The 18,688-nt window shown below is 38.9% G+C and overlaps 1 protein-coding gene across 1 annotated transcript in view; it reads left to right on the forward strand.

Annotated features, from left to right (window-relative positions):
- Positions 1–18,688, forward strand: part of FBXL2 (F-box and leucine rich repeat protein 2) — a 54,339-nt gene that overhangs the window by 26,714 nt on the left and 8,937 nt on the right. The window contains exons 3-10 of the mRNA XM_040078381.1: positions 995–1,049; positions 2,511–2,585; positions 5,319–5,413; positions 11,049–11,117; positions 11,204–11,299; positions 11,608–11,734; positions 11,931–12,005; positions 15,144–15,274. Coding sequence (XP_039934315.1) covers positions 995–1,049; positions 2,511–2,585; positions 5,319–5,413; positions 11,049–11,117; positions 11,204–11,299; positions 11,608–11,734; positions 11,931–12,005; positions 15,144–15,274 — 723 coding nt within the window. The remainder of the gene's footprint in view (positions 1–994; positions 1,050–2,510; positions 2,586–5,318; positions 5,414–11,048; positions 11,118–11,203; positions 11,300–11,607; positions 11,735–11,930; positions 12,006–15,143; positions 15,275–18,688) is intronic.

Here is an 18,688-nt window from a genome sequence, read left to right on the forward strand (position 1 = left end):
AATACTGCTTAAGATGTAGGCACCCATTTCAGCTCTGTCTTCAGATTTTCATTTGAAAAACAGTAACCAGAATGTTATGTGGTTAAATCCAACATCTCAACAGTTGTTTGCTCCTCAGTGTTAACATCTAACTATAATATGAAATTGTTCTTATTACTGTTCATGGTTTTGATGACTGAAAATGTTCCTTGGCAAGCAGATAGCAGTTTATCAGTGAATTATAGGAACATCTTTCATATATTTCATAGATTTCATTCTCTGTAATACAAAATAATTTTTTAATAGGATCTATGTTTTATGCTTAAGCCAATGATTTCTTTTTCACTGAGAACATTCTCTGAACCAATTTTGTTGGTGTTTGGAAAATGGTATTTAGCAAAATTCATTTTGACAGTGAAAAATTTCTTTCAGGAAACTATTAAGAGTTGACAACCCTGAGAAACTTGTTCCATGAGCTGAATTTTCAGCTGTAGTTGTTTCTTGTAGAGTAAATTTTTTTTTAAAAAAAGATACTGTGTTAGACTTCGTAGTCCCTGTGAAACTCTTTCAGAAATTTGGGTTATTGTCCCTTGTATTAACACTTACATTCTTGAACTTGGATTTATCTTTGTGTTATCTATTTCTTACTCTTCACCTGTATTCATTTAAGTGATTTATTTAATTGTAGGATAATTAAAAGAATATAAACTAGTTTCTCTGAATTAAGAAGAAAAATATATTTGTTACAGTAGGGAGAAGGAACAGAAAATAGATTTTCAGAAGCAGCACCTGCTGGGCTCTCATATGTTGGTGTTGACTTTCTTTAGATTATAGCTATGATATTATTCTGTAAGTCTCAATAACCAAAAATAATTTGGTGAAACACTCATATAGCATTTAACTTGCTTCTTGTGTAACTGGTGTCTTTCCATAGAACTATAGAACGGTGAATTCATACAGTAGTCCAAATTTGTAATTAAACATTGTAATTGTAGTTGTTTTCCTTTCTTTCTAGAATATTTTCTTTCTTGGACATAGTTACTTTGTGTCGCTGTGCACAAGTTTCCAAGGTATGTATTTCTCCTAGGGTTTTTGATTGTTCCATATGCTATTCTCTTAATTACATGCAAATAATGGGATTCATTGCAATCTGCTTCCTGTTAAAAAAGTTTTCTCAATCTCTTCGTTTATTAAAGCAAGTGAACAGTGGTCCCAGTTCTGCATGTAGATGTGGATTTAGTTGCTGTGTACAGGACTTCTATCTAAAGGCTGTGGAAAAGATATCCGGTCATGAATGCTCTGTATCTGGAGAAGGGATTAAGCCCAGTTTGGCTTGATGGCATTTGCTTTTTATAAAGCATGTGGCTGTATAACACTATTTTTCAGGTGTAGGTGCTGCTTAAAATTCCATGTAGTTTGGCTAATGTGCAGCATATGTCTAAGAAGTACATTTTCTTGCCAAGTACAAAAGGTGTTAAGTAGATGGACTACTAGTGGAAGAAAAAGCCACACACAAGATACTAGTGAAGGCATGCTAAGTAAGTTTTTATGTTTAGCTTGTCTTCATTTTTTTTTTCTTGAAACACAATGAATAATACTCCATTTCTACATCAGTTGTGCGCAATGAACTGTATTATTATGCAACATGAATAAACTTTATTTCATTTTTTTTTTCCTTCTCTTACAGTTGGGTTTGGTTTGGGGTTTAATTGGTTGGTTGATTGTTTTAATGCACAATTAAGTTTGTAGTTATTTAGTGCTTTACTCATATCACACTGTCCTGCAACTCCAGTAAGTCTTGTGAGTCAGGTAACATCAGGTTTCATCTAAAACCTACAAAACTGCATAAGAAAACCAAAGTGATTGAATAAATTGTATCTTTCTCTGAAAGCTACCTGTCAGTTGGATGAGGCATTCTCTTTTTTCTCATTTTCTAGATACATCTGCATTTCTCTGGCTTTTTAGTTTTGCTCTGCTTTCAACAACTATTGCTTCAACAGTGAAGGACAAGCTCTCAAACATGTACATGTAACTTAGCACGTGTAAAGGAAAGGCCTGGTCCTAATAGTGGAAACTCAGCAGTTTTCTGAAAGGTTTCTGTTTTCTCAGAATAGTAACAAGTGAGGTTGAGGAACTGTGGTTTTATTGAAAGGAATCTCATCTGCAGTTACTTTTTTCCGTTTAGATCTAGCAAAAGTAACTCATTAGAAAACTTTACAAAAGCTTTTTAAGAATAGAGCATTAAATCTTTCTGTGTACATGCTTCACGTTTAATATCTTGTCTTCCTGTATGTTTTTTAGTCACAAGTTAACCTTTGAAATGTAATCCATTTAGGAGATTTGAGATTAATTTCTACAAATTCTATGTTTTTAGCTACTGTATGAGTATGAAGATAGATACTAATATCTACAATTTTTTTTTTTTTAAATGCTACCTGAAATTGTCAAGTTTGTAATATTTGCATTACTGAGAGGAAAATGAAGGGAGCAGGCAGTAGAAGTAATAAATAAACTGTATTTGTTTTCTGTAGGCATGGAATGTTCTAGCTCTGGATGGAAGCAATTGGCAAAGAATAGACCTCTTTAACTTCCAAACGGATATAGAGGTTAGTGTCTTTTTCATTTTTAGGGTATTTTTCATTCCTACGGAGATGTTTAAAAGCATAGTCCATTTCGAGTGCCCCGCATACTGTGCTTGTTTTCATGCGTTTTAAAAGCTAAGTTCAGGATAATAGTACTGTGAAGGAGCAGCTGAAAAAGAACTCTGTATTTGCCTTTTTGCCCACCTCCCCACCCCTCTACGTGTTTCAGTTTTGGTTGTCATAGGGCTCTAGAAATTCAAGTCTGTTTACACATTTCCAGAAAGGAAAAGTGTAAACAGTGCCTCTGGATGGAGTGAGATTCTTGGAATCACTTTTACAATCTAGAGGATCATTTTTGCTGCTCCTAAATCCCTCTATGAGAGGGCCATCTAGTGCTGGAAGCTCACTGGACACTTGGCTTTAGCATTTGGAGATTGAAGCACTACAATGCTGGACAGCTTTTCTTACTGCAGACTTGCCTAGATTTGATTTGGTGTGTATCTGATTACCATTTTATGACCATTTGTTTTATAAGGTTTGAACCTTGTGTGAAACGCGGGTACATGTGAAGGAAAGTCCTTTCCAGTATATAACGAAAGGTTTTATGGCAGATTTGTCTTCTGTAAGAAAAGCATGCCTGCATTAATGCTAACATAGATGTGCATAACAAAATAAAATGACATCTGAAAATGAAGAAAAAAATTAGTGCGGAACAACAATTCCTTGATTCAGTCTGAACTGGTTTATCATTTGTTGTTTGATACAAATTAAATATAGGCTACAATAATAGATTTGTTTCTGTATTTTATGTTTTAGCTTCTTAGTTGCATGAATAAAATCCAGATGTGTTTCATTTACTATGTTTTGCTAACCATGGTACAAACTGTTCCTAAAGCTTTACAGTAACATAGAGGGTAAATTTTTTTCACTGTTCTTTTCAAACTTTGTTGCCAACTCCAGTGCTCTACTCATCTTAAACAACAGTATCTTGAAGAGGTGGGAGAAAGATTTTTGGCATCTGCCTCAATCTAAATGTGTCAAGGAAGAACTGGAGCTTAAATGTCACATTTTCAGTTGCCTTTAGAAATCTTCTGTTCTTCACCTGCTACGAAATAGGAAATAGCGTAAAACCCTACAGATCTGCAGTCCTTCTGTTGATAGGCCTTTTCTTTCTTTGCAATCATTTTGGTGTTTAGAAACACAGTATTTTGTTTTCAATATTCTTGTCATTTATTTTACCTAGTGGTGTTGCCCTCTGAGATGCTGAGATATTTGTAGCAGGGGATTCAGGAGAAGGAATGAAACTAAGTTATGACCTTTTGCTATAAAAAGCTATTGTGGTTTGGAGCAATTCAGTTACTTCAGTATATTATATTTAAGTACATTTGTAATATATACCCCTTAAATTTACTCATAAAAGTGTGTTCTACAAGAAATTATAACACAAACCAGTTCTTCAACAAAATAGTTTCATATTTGGTGTCTAAGAACCCTGTTTAGCTGTTTTAGTAAGGTAATTTTTGTCTGTGAATTTCCCAAGTGTATTTGACAACTTTGTGCTCAGTTGGACGTTGTACTGTTGGGTGATTTTTCAGTCAATGTGTGATCTTGAATTAAAATGTACATTAGGATTTCTTGGTATGTGGAACCAATTGTAAGCTGGGGTAGGTAGAAAACGTTTGGTTTTTTGATTGACAAATTATTCAAACAGCTAAATGCATTTGAATGCACAAAAGTTAACTTCTTTAGTATGCTGGGTTTGGGGAGGTTTTGTGTGATTAAAGAAATAAATGGGTTTGGGGAAACTTATCTCATTATTTGTTTTTATTTTCTTTGACTAACTCTTTAGGATTTGGCTTTTTTTCTGCAATGTAAATTGAACTTGCATTATACGTTATTCATTGAAGAATTTATCCTTACAGTAAAGGTATTTGGCCTTTGCTGAGAAATAATACTGATTAATTGAAAAGATTTTAAAAATATATTATTTTCAGTTTGTTTGTTTTGGTGTAAAAACTTTGGAGTGATAAGATAAGCAGTGTTACTTATGGACCAAGAAACAAGCTCTGATAAAGAAGTATTTTTCCACAGTGATGGCCAAGATGTTAGTATTAGAGAAGAACAATAAAATGTAACAACATGACAACAAAAAATCCACTGACCTGTACTTCTATACATATTTCTTCTTTCAAAAAATAAAGGGAGAGAAAAAAATGCACAGTACTGTTAGGTCTTAGTTCTGTTGCTGCTGCTCTCACCAAGGTATTTGGCACCTTTCAATTGCAAGCAACCCTATGGCAGGAGCTGTAAAACAGGGACTTACTGGAGGCTGTCGTGATGTACTAGCATAAGCAGGTCTCTGTGGGCAATTTCAACTTACGTGCTGTAGGAGTGACTGGGACCCTTGAGGAGTGCTCAAGCCTCCCTTTCCACCTCTGTGGCCATTCCCTATGCATCTTAGAAAACTTGAAGCTCATTTTAGTAGTCTTAATGGGTAGGGTTTGCTGTGACAAAAAGTTGAGCTGTGTGTGATTGAACGAAGGAGAGGAAGAGGGAATTAAAGATTGAATTGAATAGCACCTGAATGTTAGTGGAGATTCTCAACAGGTAACTGTTCTTTCGTAAAGTAGCAAAAGAAATTCAAAGAGTTGTAGTTTTCGTGGGGTATAACTAGTCTTAATTCCTGGGATTTTTAATTTGGTTAGGATATTGTGTCAGAATAAAACTTAGGTAAATCTTCCTTTTATTTGGTTTAAGGGTCGTGTTGTGGAAAATATATCAAAAAGGTGTGGTGGGTTCCTGAGACAGCTTAGTCTGAGAGGATGTCTTGGTGTTGGAGACTCCTCTTTAAAGTAAGTAAAATTCTTGATTAAGACATCACTTGTTTCCTAACATGTGTACCAAATGCAATTAGTTTACTGTTATGTCTGTTTGTATTTCTGAGTCCTGACTGATGACCAAAATGGGATATTTAGGTAAGTACTAAATACCTTAATGTTGACTAAATGGGTCATTAGTTTGAGATCAAAATATAGCTATTGTTGTTTTCCAGAAATGAACTAAGAAATTAAAGCTGTGCTTTTCAGAAACAGGCCTTTTTCTTCCATTAGGATTATGTTGATATTGCTCCATTTTCAAGTGGTTAAAAGTGTTTTCAGACTGTACTCTGGCATCCTGCAATAGTCCAGAGTATCAAGATTAGTGGTCATTTTATTGTTTATCACCTAGTCTGGAAAAGAGGTGACCCTAGCAATAGGAGGAAGGATAAGACTGATACAATTAAGTGCTTACAAAATCAGAAAAGATCGGGGATTCTTTTTGGTCTAAATAAGAATGGGCAGGCAACAAGAACATCTTGGGAGGCTCTAGAGAGGACAGTGATCCTTCTTTTACACAGTATATGAACTGAACTGTGCAGGTTGTTTCCAGAAGAATGTTTGAATTCATATAAGCTTTTTCCAACACAAACTGTTTAGCCAGGTTCCTCTGGATATTTCTGTGAGTGTTTAAATGCAAAGATCCTACCTCCACCTGATGGGTCCCTAAACCAAGAGTGCTTTAGGGCTTGACGAACATTTGGAGGAAGGCTTGGGGTCTGGCTTTTTGCACTTATGCTTTCCCCCTCTCTCTCTCTGGAGCCTGGGCTGGATGGTGTTCAGTCTGATGTGGTATGGCCATTTTCGAGTGTAAAATATTAGCACAAAGATTTTGTTAAGCAGTGGGCATTAAACCAGTGTCCTGTGACCTTTAGCTATTTCTAAAATTTCTAAGTAAGTCAGTTAATAAACTTTTGTTTCTTGGTTAAATTCATGCAGCATTAATTTTCAGATACTTGTTCTGAAAGTGATTTTTCCTATAAGGCTATTTGTATTGAGTTGTTTCTAGATCAATTAATTTTGTGGACGATACTAATTTCTCTATTCATCCTTCTTCTACGTCAACTTTTAAGTAAAATGACCAATTACTGATGTAGGTATTGGCCATGTAAGCACTGAGTACTTGTGGCAGGTCTGGCAGGACATGCCCCATGCTTGAATCTCAGAGGCAGTTTGCTGTTTTTCCAAAGTGTAACATCTTTCCAAGTGATTTGAAGAGTGTCTTGATTGTAAATCTCTCTCCAGTACATGAATTTCAGAATAGCTGTTTTGAGAATTCAAGTGGAAACTCTCACCAGTGTAACTGCTTGCTGGGGTTTTTTTCCATTGTTTTCAATACACACTGGAGAGCCAGAAGTTGTTACCAGCTGAGCGTGTAGTCAGATCTGTTAACCAGGGCAAGCCTCCAGACAAAACTGTTTTTGTGTGTTTCCTTCCCTCCTGCCAATAAAATCCATGCAGTTGAAGGAAACATGGGCATAAAAACAGTGTTCTGAAATGTGATGCAGCTGTAAATATTACTTTGCACAGATGAAAAGAAAGCTTATGTATTTCTTCAGAGTAATTAGTATAATGATGCATACAGGCTCTCAGCAAGATAATAGCTCCAGTCATCCTTAAAGTTCATACCCAGTAGTGCACACTTGTCATTGAGACACACAAAGCAATCACACGCAGACAAGAGATTTTCGCAGAGGTTCCTCTGATCCAGCTCCCAGCTGAAAGAGCGGAGAGAAGATACCCCTTTGTTTATTCTTTTACTTTTATACATTTGTGGGTCTAGCAGAAGATTGGCTTTTTGGGGTTTCCACCCCTCAGCCTCAGTGGCCAGACGAATTGTCAGTTACAATTGTTTTCAGGTTAGAAATATGCAAACAAAGGACAAAGAATGAAAAACAAAGGATTTGTTTATGTTACTTCTGTGGGAAAGGTAGAAAAACTGCTCTAATATTCTACAGTAACTAAAGGATCTGACTCCATTTATGAAAATCAAAAGGCTAATAAAGAAACTCAGAAAAACCAGGGTAACATCTCACCCTTTTAACTTTAAAAAAAAGAAAAAACAGAAAAAGAAAAATGAACAAATTTACAAAGGGAATATATACAAGTTCAATCACTGTCTGTGGAGGAATCATCAGAGTGATCACTTGAGGATTCATCTACTTGGTGGCTTTCAAGTTGATCACGGCTTCCACCTTGCCTGTCAGCTGAATTCTGCCTCTGTGGTTGCAAGTCAGGACGGACACACTTTGAAGGTAGCCAGCGTGTCCCAGTGTCCGTGGACACACACGCATACCCTCGCCCCATAGCGATTAGGTCATAGGGTCCTTCCCATTGCTTGGTGACTAAATTTCGGACCCGTGCCTTCGCTGGAGGCTGTTGCTCACCGTCCGAAGCCTGCAACGAGAGATGATGGTTCAAAATGACAGGATTATTTGAGTTCTGCGGCACCGTAAGGTGATTGATGGTGTACAAAGCCTTTGCCAACCGACTGTGTGGGGTTTCACCCTGCATTCCCCGTTTCTGCTTCTGAAGAACACGCTTGAGTGTACCGTGATTGCGTTCTACAATCGCCTGTCCCGTCGGAGAATGAGGGATGCCAAAGTTATGTGACACACCCCATGACTGTAGGAACTGCCATACCTGCTGCAAGGCATAAGCAGGACCATTGTCGGTTTTCACAGCAGAAGGTATGCCAAGAACAGCAAAGGCCTGCCTCCAGTGGGCAATGACATCACGGGCTTTCTCTCCTGTGTGAGCAGAAGCCCACATCGCAGAGGAGAACGTGTCCACCGTGACATGCACATACTTGAGCCGGCCAAACTCGGCGACCTGGGTAACATCGGTCTGCCAAAGCTCCAAGGCTTTAAGGCCTCTGGGGTTAACCCCTGCCGGCAATGGCGCACCAAGGGCGTGACAGTCATCACATGACTCGACAATCTCACGAGCCTCAGTGGCCGTCAGTTGGAACTGCTTCTGCAGCGTATGCGCATTTTGGTGGAAAAACCCATGCGATGCCTTGGCCTGCGCGAGCACGTCAGGCTGAGGTGCTACCCATGCTGGGTTAGCCAACTTGTCAGCCCTTGTGTTACCTTCCGCTACAAATCCTGGCAAATTAGTGTGACTCCGTACATGCAGAACGTAGCATGGATGAACTCTGGCCTGAATTGCACACCACAGGGCCTTCAGTAAATCCAACAAGGCAGGGTTACTGACCTCCTTCAAAACTGAACAACTCAATCGCTGTGCGATGTCGGCAACATAGGCAGAGTCCGTGATCAAATTGAAAGGTTCCTGGGAAAATTTCTCATATGCCATGACAGCAGCCTTTAGTTCAACCAGTTGGGCTGACCCATCCTCATGGCCTTCCAAAACCTGCCACTCAGATCCATCCTGCCAGGTAACAATGGCTTTTCCTGTTTTGCCCGAACCGTCAGTGAAGACGGTGGGACCTTGCACTGGCTCTTGGCTACTTTTGGGTCGTAGAGAAAATTGAGTATTTTTGGCCACTTGCAATAGCTTGTGGCTAGGCAGATGATAAGTGACCTGCCCTGAAAAACCCTCGAGAGCACTTTGCAGCGAAACATTGTTCGCATAGCTCCAATCAAATTCCTCCCTCTGAACCCAGAGTATGATCTTTGAGGGATCTGCACCCATCAATTGCAAACAGCGTTGCCGGCACTTGATTATCAAGCGCACAATCAATTCAAACAGCGCCGTCGCCGTCTTATGCGGCTGATGAGGCAGGAAGACCCATTCCAAGACGTGCAGAGGATCAGTCCATTCATCATTCCATTGGCCGATGATACCTGTAGGATGTAACTCAGGAGTGGTGATGAACACAGTGACATCAATGGAAAGTTCAATGCGGTACACCTGGCAAGCTGAAACAGCTTGCTGAACCTCCAGCACTTTTCGTGCCTCAGGGGTCAATTCACGAGGTGACTTTAAATCAGTGTCCCCTTTCAACAATTCAAACAAGGGAGACAGTTGTGCTGTGGTCAGTCCCAAGTAAGGACGTAACCAAGTGATAACACCTACCAGCTTCTGAGCATCATTCAGTGTCTTCACCGATTGCACAAATTGCACCTCCTGGTGACGGATTGTCCATTCCAGAATTTTGACTCCCAAATATTTCCAGGGAGGTTGTTGTTGTACCTTTTCTGGAGCCACCTGCAGTCCATGTGAATACAGGGCATTCAACAACTGAGGCTGTAGCCTCAGCAGCTCATCCTGGGTGGGCGTAGCCACCAAAATGTCGTCCATATAATGATAGACGTGAGCATCAGGAAACCGCTTGCGAACTCCAGACAAGGCACGGGCTACATACCATTGGCATAACATTGGCGAATTCCGCATTCCTTGAGGCAAAACTCTCCATTGATACCGCTGTGCGGGCTCAGCATTATTTATTGTTGGTACCGTAAAGGCAAATTTTGGTCTGTCATCGGGATGCAGAGGGATCGTAAAAAAACAATCCTTCAGATCCATGATGAGGACTGGCCAGTCCGCAGGAAGCATGGTAGGCGATGGCATAGCAGCCTGCAATGTCCCCATGCCTTCCATCACGGCATTGATCTTTCGGAGGTCTTGTAGCAACCTCCATTTCCCAGACTTCTTTTTGATACAAAAGACAGGAGTGTTCCAGGGACTGGTAGATGGTTCCAAATGCCCCTGATCCAACTGCTCCTGTATAAGTTCACGAAGGGCGACTAGCTTGTCATGAGGGAGGGGCCACTGATTCAGCTCCCAGCTGAAAGAGCGGAGAGAAGAGACCCCTTTGTTTATTCTTTTACTTTTATACATTTGTGGGTCTAGCAGAAGATTGGCTTTTTGGGGTTTCCACCCCTCAGCCTCAGTGGCCAGACGAATTGTCAGTTACAATTGTTTTCAGGTTAGAAATATGCAAACAAAGGACAAAGAATGAAAAACAAAGGATTTGTTTATATTACTTCTGTGGGAAAGGTAGAAAAACTGCTCTAATATTCTACAGTAACTAAAGGATCTGACTCCATTTATGAAAATCAAAAGGCTAATAAAGAAACTCAGAAAAACCAGGGTAACACACACTGATGCTTTTTAATTTTTAAAATAATAAAGAAGCAATTTGCAGCCTACAGGGCTTTCCACTGGTAGTTCAGTAGGCTTAGGCCACACTTTGGTATTGCCCCAGGTGTGACCCTTTCCATTTCTGTGGGAGCAAGCTCCTCATTAAGACTTGCAAGGGCTTCAGTAATGAGATAGGCAAAAAAACTCTCCCCAGAAGCCTAATGTTTAACTGATGTAACACTTGAAGCTTTCTGTTTATGCCCTTTGAGTTTTTTGTTACAGTATTTGAAGCAAGTTCTGGCTTGTATATGATAGAAATAACCATCTTGCCCAAGTGGTGTTTGAGAGAGAAACAACACTTTCCTAAGACCAGAAACTTGCAGTAGGAAAAGGAGGAAGCAAGCACTGAGACAGATACACTTGAGGCATATGTTGTGATTACTCTGGGGCTTGAAGATCAGGCTTTTTGACCAAGGTCAGAGGAGGTGTGGACAGAGCATGCTGTAGTGACCTCATTGCACTCGGGACATTCTATTAATTCAACTTTTTGTGGCTGTTTTAGGACCTTTGCACAGAACTGCAGAAACATTGAACACTTAAATCTGAACGGGTGCACAAAAATCACTGACAGGTAAGTCAAAGAGGTTTTTTGATTGATGGGAAAACTTGGAAAAAGAAGTAGCTGAAGGTATTTTTAGTGTGTCTGCTGTTTTGCAGCACGTGTTACAGTCTTAGCAGATTCTGTTCCAAGCTAAAACATCTGGATCTGACATCCTGCGTAGCCATCACAAACAGTTCTTTAAAAGGCTTAAGGTAAGAAGATTCAGTGTTCTGTGTTAAAGAAAAGTGTTTAAAGAGCTGTTCAGCATTTAATAAAGTTAAAACATTGGTGCTGAACCCCTTTATACTGTGAATCAGCACTGGCTGTATTCTATATCTCGGACTTCTGGGGTGTAGACTGTGGTGCTTGTGTGTGGTCTTTTCTCATGACTTTTCTGTGGAGGCCTGGCACAGTCCACTGGCTATCATTAATTTCTAACAGTGTGTTTAATTTGGGTTTCCCACTGTTATGACTATTTGAAGGCTGGATTTAACTTTATGTATTTTTTTAATTCTCCCAGTGAGGGTTGCAGAAATCTGGAACATTTGAATCTTTCCTGGTGTGATCAGATTACGAAGGATGGTATTGAAGCACTGGTGAAAGGGTGTAGTGGACTAAAAGCTCTATTTCTTAGAGGTTGCACACAGGTACATAATTGCTTGGGTGATCCTTTAGGAATAAAATTTTATTTTGGGTTTTTGAAATCTCATGAATTAAAAAATGTTATTTTTGTTATTGTATTTTGTTCAATATTGCAAGATGTGCACATCTTTTGGGGGTTGCTTTGCTGTGCTTTTAATTTCTTGTTTCTTTTCTTCTGTCCAATTTAATTACTAAATACAGTTAGAAGATGAAGCATTGAAACACATTCAAAATCACTGTCATGAACTTGTAATCCTGAATTTGCAATCATGTACAGTAAGTATTTTGAACCTTCCAAAGTAAGTATTTTGAACCTTCCAAAGGTACATTCTCTAAAATCAGAGATCATTTTTGAATGCTAATGAATTGATCTGCTGTACACTTAAGTAAGATGGTACATTTCTGCAGTTTGCAGAATTTTGTGTGGAATAGTGGCTTTAAATGAGCTACATTTCTACAGCTGAATTTGGACTTGAAGTGTTCAGTTATTTTTTTCCCCCTCATTACAACTTTTAACTGTGGTGAGCTCTAGAGTAAGAATTAACTACATTCATTCAAATTTCATGAACTGTATAGCATTCATAATTCTAAGGTTTCTAATTGAACAGAAGTCATGTTCTGGACTATATAATAGAGAGTAAAACCTAATGGCATCGTAACTGAAGATGATTCAGAACCATCTAAGTGGCAGAAAGGCATGTCTTTCCAATATTAATGGAGAACACATTTATTAGTAAAGAAATGACTGGGAATCGTTCATGTACTTTTAATTCTACTTAGAGAACACAAATTTTCTTTGCTCTGGTTCTTTTTCATTGTTTCTGATGTGACTTTTCAGGAATGGGAAAAGTCTTCTTTTAGATTTTAAATATATCTAAGTCATTCTTGCCCTGCAAATAAATTAAATTAGAATTTCGGTTTCAGGCATGCAGAGTTGAATAATGACATTATATTTTTGTTTGTTTGTTTTCGAAGAGTTTTCTAGTTTTATTGCTAGAAGATGTCATAAAAACCTGCAAAACTTTCAAATCTGTTTTACAGATTATTCCAGAATGAATGTGGCATGGGAACATTTTTTGTTAAGATTGAACCAAATAGATTTCTTTAAAGTGTTGAATATTTTTGAGTGTTAGGGATTATTAAAATGCTTAATTAAAAGTTACATTAAAATTGCAGAAAATAAGAACAATACAAATACAAAACTTGGGCTTCTATGATCCGGATGTTTAGTGAAAGAGAATTTTTCAGTCTGAATGTAGGTGCCCACTGAAGCTGGGCACTTAAACATAATGGCAGTGAAGGGAAGTTCCTTCTTTTGGTCAGAACCACACTTAAATAAAGTCAGTACGTAATTTCCTCCCTTTTACTCTTCCTTTTGCTGTCCTCACAAGTTCTTTTTCTGTTGTGACTTGCCTGAGACTAATGAGATACATCAAGGCCAGCCTTTTCTGACTATTTTTGTGGAAGGATCTCAAGAAGTCTGATGATAATCAGTTCTTATCTTTCCCACTTAACATGGCATTGGCACAGAAGTGCACCAGAACTTTCCCTTGGTCAGGATGTCTGTTGTTACATAGAGCAAACAAAAAACCTCTCCTCCCGAGGGAAAGGGAATTGTGAGTCTGTATGTCCTGCCTAATTACATGTGCTTTAAAGCTGTATTTCACTGGAGGTGTGTCCTGCTTGCTATGGTTTGGGAGCACGCTTCCAGAAGTATTCAGACTCCACATGATCAAAGGGATTTTTACACAGCAGGTGTCCTTGTGTTTTATATGACCCCCACTGTAATTCCAGTGACTCTGTTTTATGGGCCCTGTAAAATGCCAGGCCAGCTCCAGCAGCTGTGGAATGAACACGTACTAGTTTTGGGAAGCGCACATCTGAAAGGTGCCATCTGTACAGAAAGAGTTTGGAAACCTGCAGGCATTTTTCAAACGCTTTTCTTTCCTGACAGTGATATGGGCATTGAAATCACGAGCAATTTAAAAGTGGAGAATTTTCATATACACTTGAGGGCTTTTTACAGCAGCATAAAATTTGCATAGTCCTTACCTTCAATGCACTCCCTTTTCCCAGTAACAGCATCATGAGTATTTCTCAAAGGAAACAGAACAGTTCTGAAAAATAACATGGTTTTGGAGAGTCAAATCCAGAAGTACCTGACTGATTTGGAGAGAAACTTATCTTCTTACCTGTAGGTTATGCAAATCCTTCTAGATCCCAAAAAGAAAACGAGACGTCTAGTTTTCTGCTGGTAATAATTTGACTGAACTAGTTGCAAATGTAGACTTCTGATATTAAAAAGTGCTGGGCTGGGGGGCAGGGAGCATAAGGTAATCTCCCTTTGTTCTGAGCTACTGCTATTTCTCATCCTGTTTTCATCTAGGAAAGGTTATTGTTGTGGTAATAGGATCAGAAACATACAGTTGTATGAGCGTACTCAAATGAGGGGCTTATGCAAGGCTTGTGTATTTTCTATTAAAAATACAGTGGAGGTCTTTGCTACTATTGCAAGAGTATTAAGTCAGGAAATAAAACAACCTGTTCCACACAGCATAAAAATTAAATTCATAGTATGAGGAGGAGGAGGAGAGAGAGCTTTTTCCAGAAGAGAAGACTTGTAAACAAAATTGTATTTGCACACACACAGTAATCCAGTTCCTGTTGCTATTTTGTGTGCAGCTGCAGTGGGGCTATTTCTTACAGTTCCTGTTTCAGAGAGAAATACTTATTCATATTCTAAATTTGGAGTTACTCCTTACAGAATATCTAATACAAAATGTTTTTGAGAAGTGAAAAGTCCTCTTTTGAGTTATCTTTCATCTAAAGATAACTGTATAGGGTAGGGCAAATCTGGCTTTTACACTTATCATCTGTAAGAATGGATTATGTGTAATTGTTTCCCTGTTTCAAAAATTATCAGAAGGTGAAGGATTTTGCCATTGGGTCCCTACTGCTCCAGGGCAAATTAGGTAGTTAGCTCTCCTGCTGTGGGGCTTTAAAATCTCTTTTGCACTGTTCCCAAACTTACACAGTCACTGGAACAAAAGACCTGGACCCCATCAATATATAAGAAGTGAGCACAATTAAAAAAAAAAAAAAATAAAGATATGTGAAAAATTATGAAACAAAAGCAAAGTGAAAGAGGAAAACAACAACAAACAACTCTCACTTTGTGCTTCCAACTACCTTAGAGTAGGACTTAATGTCTGTGGAAAAATACATGATTAAGTGAGAATTGTAAATGTTGATTATCTTCAGTGTTATCATTGTATGTGGTTTCACAACTGTATTTTTTGGTTGAAAATATGGGTTGCCTTGGTTATATACAGTGTGACAGTAGCAGTGTCTTGATTTTTGTTCTTGGCTGATTACATGATAATGAAGTAACTTCAGCCTTCTTCTGCGTTGCAGCAAATTTCAGATGAAGGCATTGTGAAAATCTGTAGAGGATGCCATAGACTGCAGTCACTCTGTGTTTCAGGCTGTAGCAATCTGACAGATGCTTCTCTCACAGCACTTGGTCTGAACTGTCCAAGGCTGAAGTGAGTATGTCATGCATGTGTTGAATGTCATGTTCTTACTGGCCTGATCTAAGAAATTCACTTCTGAAGATGAGCTGCTTTTGCAACCAAAGCGTTAAGTTAGAAGTACATAAGCTTGAGGGCTGGTCCTCTGTAGCTTCATATTAATGTAGTTCACTGTATATCAGAAAAACAAGAGTTAATATATAACAAATAAAACATGCTGAACCCAGCAGTTCAATTCTGTGCTTCTAGCTAAATATTTTAGGTACTAAGTACAAGTGATAAAAAAAAAGAGAAATAAAGCCCATTACTTTTTTAAAAGCTAAAAATATCTGTGGTTGTGTTGTCTTGTGATGTTCTTACTCTGATGTGGTTTTATGCAGTCATTTGTCTTACAAAAAATAGCTAAATCATATCTGATTATTATATTTAAAGACTTTATTATAATGGTGTTGTTAATATGCTCTACAGTACAGCCTGATGTCCTTAAACTCTGAAATAAGGTGTATTCATGTCTTTGCAAGCATTGAGGACTGATACTTATGAGAGTTGTTTTGAACAATAGGAGTTTCTCAGTTAAAAATAATGTAAACTTCCACATTGGTGTAATTTGTGCATATAGGTTATGATGGACTTTAAAACCAAAGCTCAGTTATGTAGCAGCTTGCTGGTTATGGTGACACATTGTAGGGACAGATAATACTTCTCATTTTAATGTAAATTAAATAAGAAGATTTTTGGATGACAAATTGCCATTTATGACAGGAACACACAGGAGTCAGAACTTGCTATCCCTAAATAACAGATAGTGGAGGAATGAACAGTCTGTAAAACTTAGGGGATGCTGCATTCAAATGCCAGTGTACCATATGCTGACACACAGTGTTTCTTTAGCTGAATGGGTGAAAATGAACTTTTCTTATTGTAGAAAACCTGTCCTTAAGACAATTCCAGGCTGACAGTTCCCTTTGTGCCCCTTTTCATAATTATTAGGGGCTTAGGAGTCTTTTGGTACGCTTGCCGGTGTTCCCTAGAAAGCTTTGCTGTTATTGCTGGTCTTTTTCCACCATTTCTCTCATTTTCTCACTTAGCATCTCAGATGGGAAATAAAAGGAGGTCTAAACTGATGTTAGTTGTGCAGTTCTTTCCAAGGGCAGTACAAGTGCAGCAGGAATTGTTTTGACTTTGGTAGGAAAACTGTGAGCCACAAGGGGGAAGGCGTCTCCCACTCTAGTCCTGTAATGAGGAACAGCGCACAGGAAGAAAATGACCCTTTGCAGTGATTACTGCTGAGGATTACTGCATGTTGGAAGGCTGGTTACAGCCAGACTTTTGGGATCATGGATGGAAAATAAATTGATAAAGATTATGTTGGAAATCAAAGGGAAATGTAATTCTACGCTTGTTCTGTACGTTCTGAATATTTCAGTGTTGAGTGTGAAAGAAAACTGCTGCCTCTGTTGGCCCTGTTAGGAAATTTCTGAGTACTTTCAGTGCTACTCTCACTTCACATCAGGATCTTGAATGTCCTACTATGCTGTTTTCCATGATACTGCTGCATTTCCCTGATTCAGTTGTTACCAGTCCCAAATATCTCCTTGGAAAAAAACTTAGGTCAAACTTTCAGCAGACCCTTCAGCTCTATTTATCTCACATCAACACAGAGACGTCTTGTCATCCTCTTTATATTTGCTCTTTTTTTTTTTTTTTTTTTTTTTCTTTTTTTTTTTTTTTTTTTTTTTTTTTTTCCCCTTTATTAGCACTTTTTAATGCTAAAATACTTGTAGGTGTTTTGGTAAGGCTTGTCAAGAAAAGCAGCTCTGAACCATGAATGTCTTTGTCTGGGTGGGGCTGTGAAAGTTTGGATCATATTCCTTTGAGCCCCACCAGCTGCTAATTCCACAGGAGTAGGGAGGTGCTGAGTGCAGAGATGTTCCAGGTGTGCCCGAAAAGGAGCTGTAGGCAGTGAATGCAACTCTGTGTCTGTCTCAGAGAAGATTTCTTCATAAGTGTGGAGAATCTGCTTTGGATATCATTTGGCCTCATGAGCTCCTATGTATCAGCTCCTTTTTCACAAATCACTGGGTGGCAAACTCATGTCAGCTGTAACAGGAAAAAAGGAAGAGCCCTCTGTATTTAAGCACAATCACTTAAACTACAGCAAAAATTAGTACTTTGCTCATTATTTCCATGCTGCCTTCCCACCTGTTTTTTCCATCTGGGGTCTGATTGATGTAGCATGTGTGTATGCAGCTCACTCATTCTCCTGCCCTGACTGCACACCCAATTTCAGGAAAGCTAGGGCTCCTTATCTTCTGGTTTCTTATTCCTCTGTTTCCGTAGTTGTCTTTTCAACTGGCTGTGAGCAGGAAGTAGCATCTTCACTATTTTGGTTATCATTGCAGATGTCATTCCCTCTCCACCCCCTCTTTAAAGTCAGCCATGTAATGAGATGGGGTTTGTAGCAAGTAATTGATGAAAGGAGTTAGAAGGGTGACAAATGTGACCTGAATCATGGGGGGTTTTTGTGATGTTTTTTTCCCTTCCTATTTGGTATCATAGGCAATTTTCAGAGTAGCTGGGAGTATTTTATGATAGGCTGCTAACTGCCCTTGATGGAAAGGCATAGAATTCCTGAATGTGAGTCTGTAAAGTCCCAGAGGTGTTAGAACCATCCATTTGGGAAGAGGTGCCTGTCTTGTACTTGGCTTGAGTTTCCCTCATACATCTGAACCTTGTTGAAGACTGGAACTCTGAAAGTGGCTTTTCAAGCTGCTCAGCTCTAAACTTGGTTGCCCTCTTGCTTTTGGCTTGGAAGAGGCTAATCCAGCAAAGTCATAGTCAGAGCCCCACATCCTTTAATTCGGTGGGGTTGCAATACGTTCATGCACCCAGTGTGGCTTTTCCCTTTGCGCTTTCTCTCCAGAGAGAGAGTGTTCTAAGGACCTCCTAAACCAGTGGAAGGATCTGGAGGCCTCTCACTATTGCCACAAAGAGTTCATTTGTCCCTCTTCCCCTGCCTCCTCCCCTCCAGCAGCAGTGGTTGCTGTGGTAAGTTGCACTTAGTTTGTGATGCTCATCCCCGTGGCACTGTGGTTTCCCCTTATTCATCTTGATACTCACTCCACCTGCAAAGGAAAGTCTTCATTAAAAAAGGACAAAGAAAACAAAGACAACAAATCATTAGTGGGATGAAGGTCTGTTGTGCATACTGTTGGTGCTGTTTGGGGCAATTGTCCTTTTTTTTTTTTTTTTTTTTTCTGTCAGTACTGCTTCCCAGTGCTTTTTGGAAGAGTGCTAGGATTATCTTTCCTAAACACTGTCGTTTTCTTTAAGGTTGTGTTGATAATAGTTTGTTGTTCTTACTGTGGGCTTGGAGATTTTTAGCGCCTTGCTTTCTGGTAACTTGCTTCACTGTGCTTCATGCAGAAG

The sequence above is a fragment of the Hirundo rustica genome, chromosome 1, assembly GCF_015227805.2.
Source record: "Hirundo rustica isolate bHirRus1 chromosome 1, bHirRus1.pri.v3, whole genome shotgun sequence".
NCBI classification, from domain to species: domain Eukaryota; kingdom Metazoa; phylum Chordata; class Aves; order Passeriformes; family Hirundinidae; genus Hirundo; species Hirundo rustica.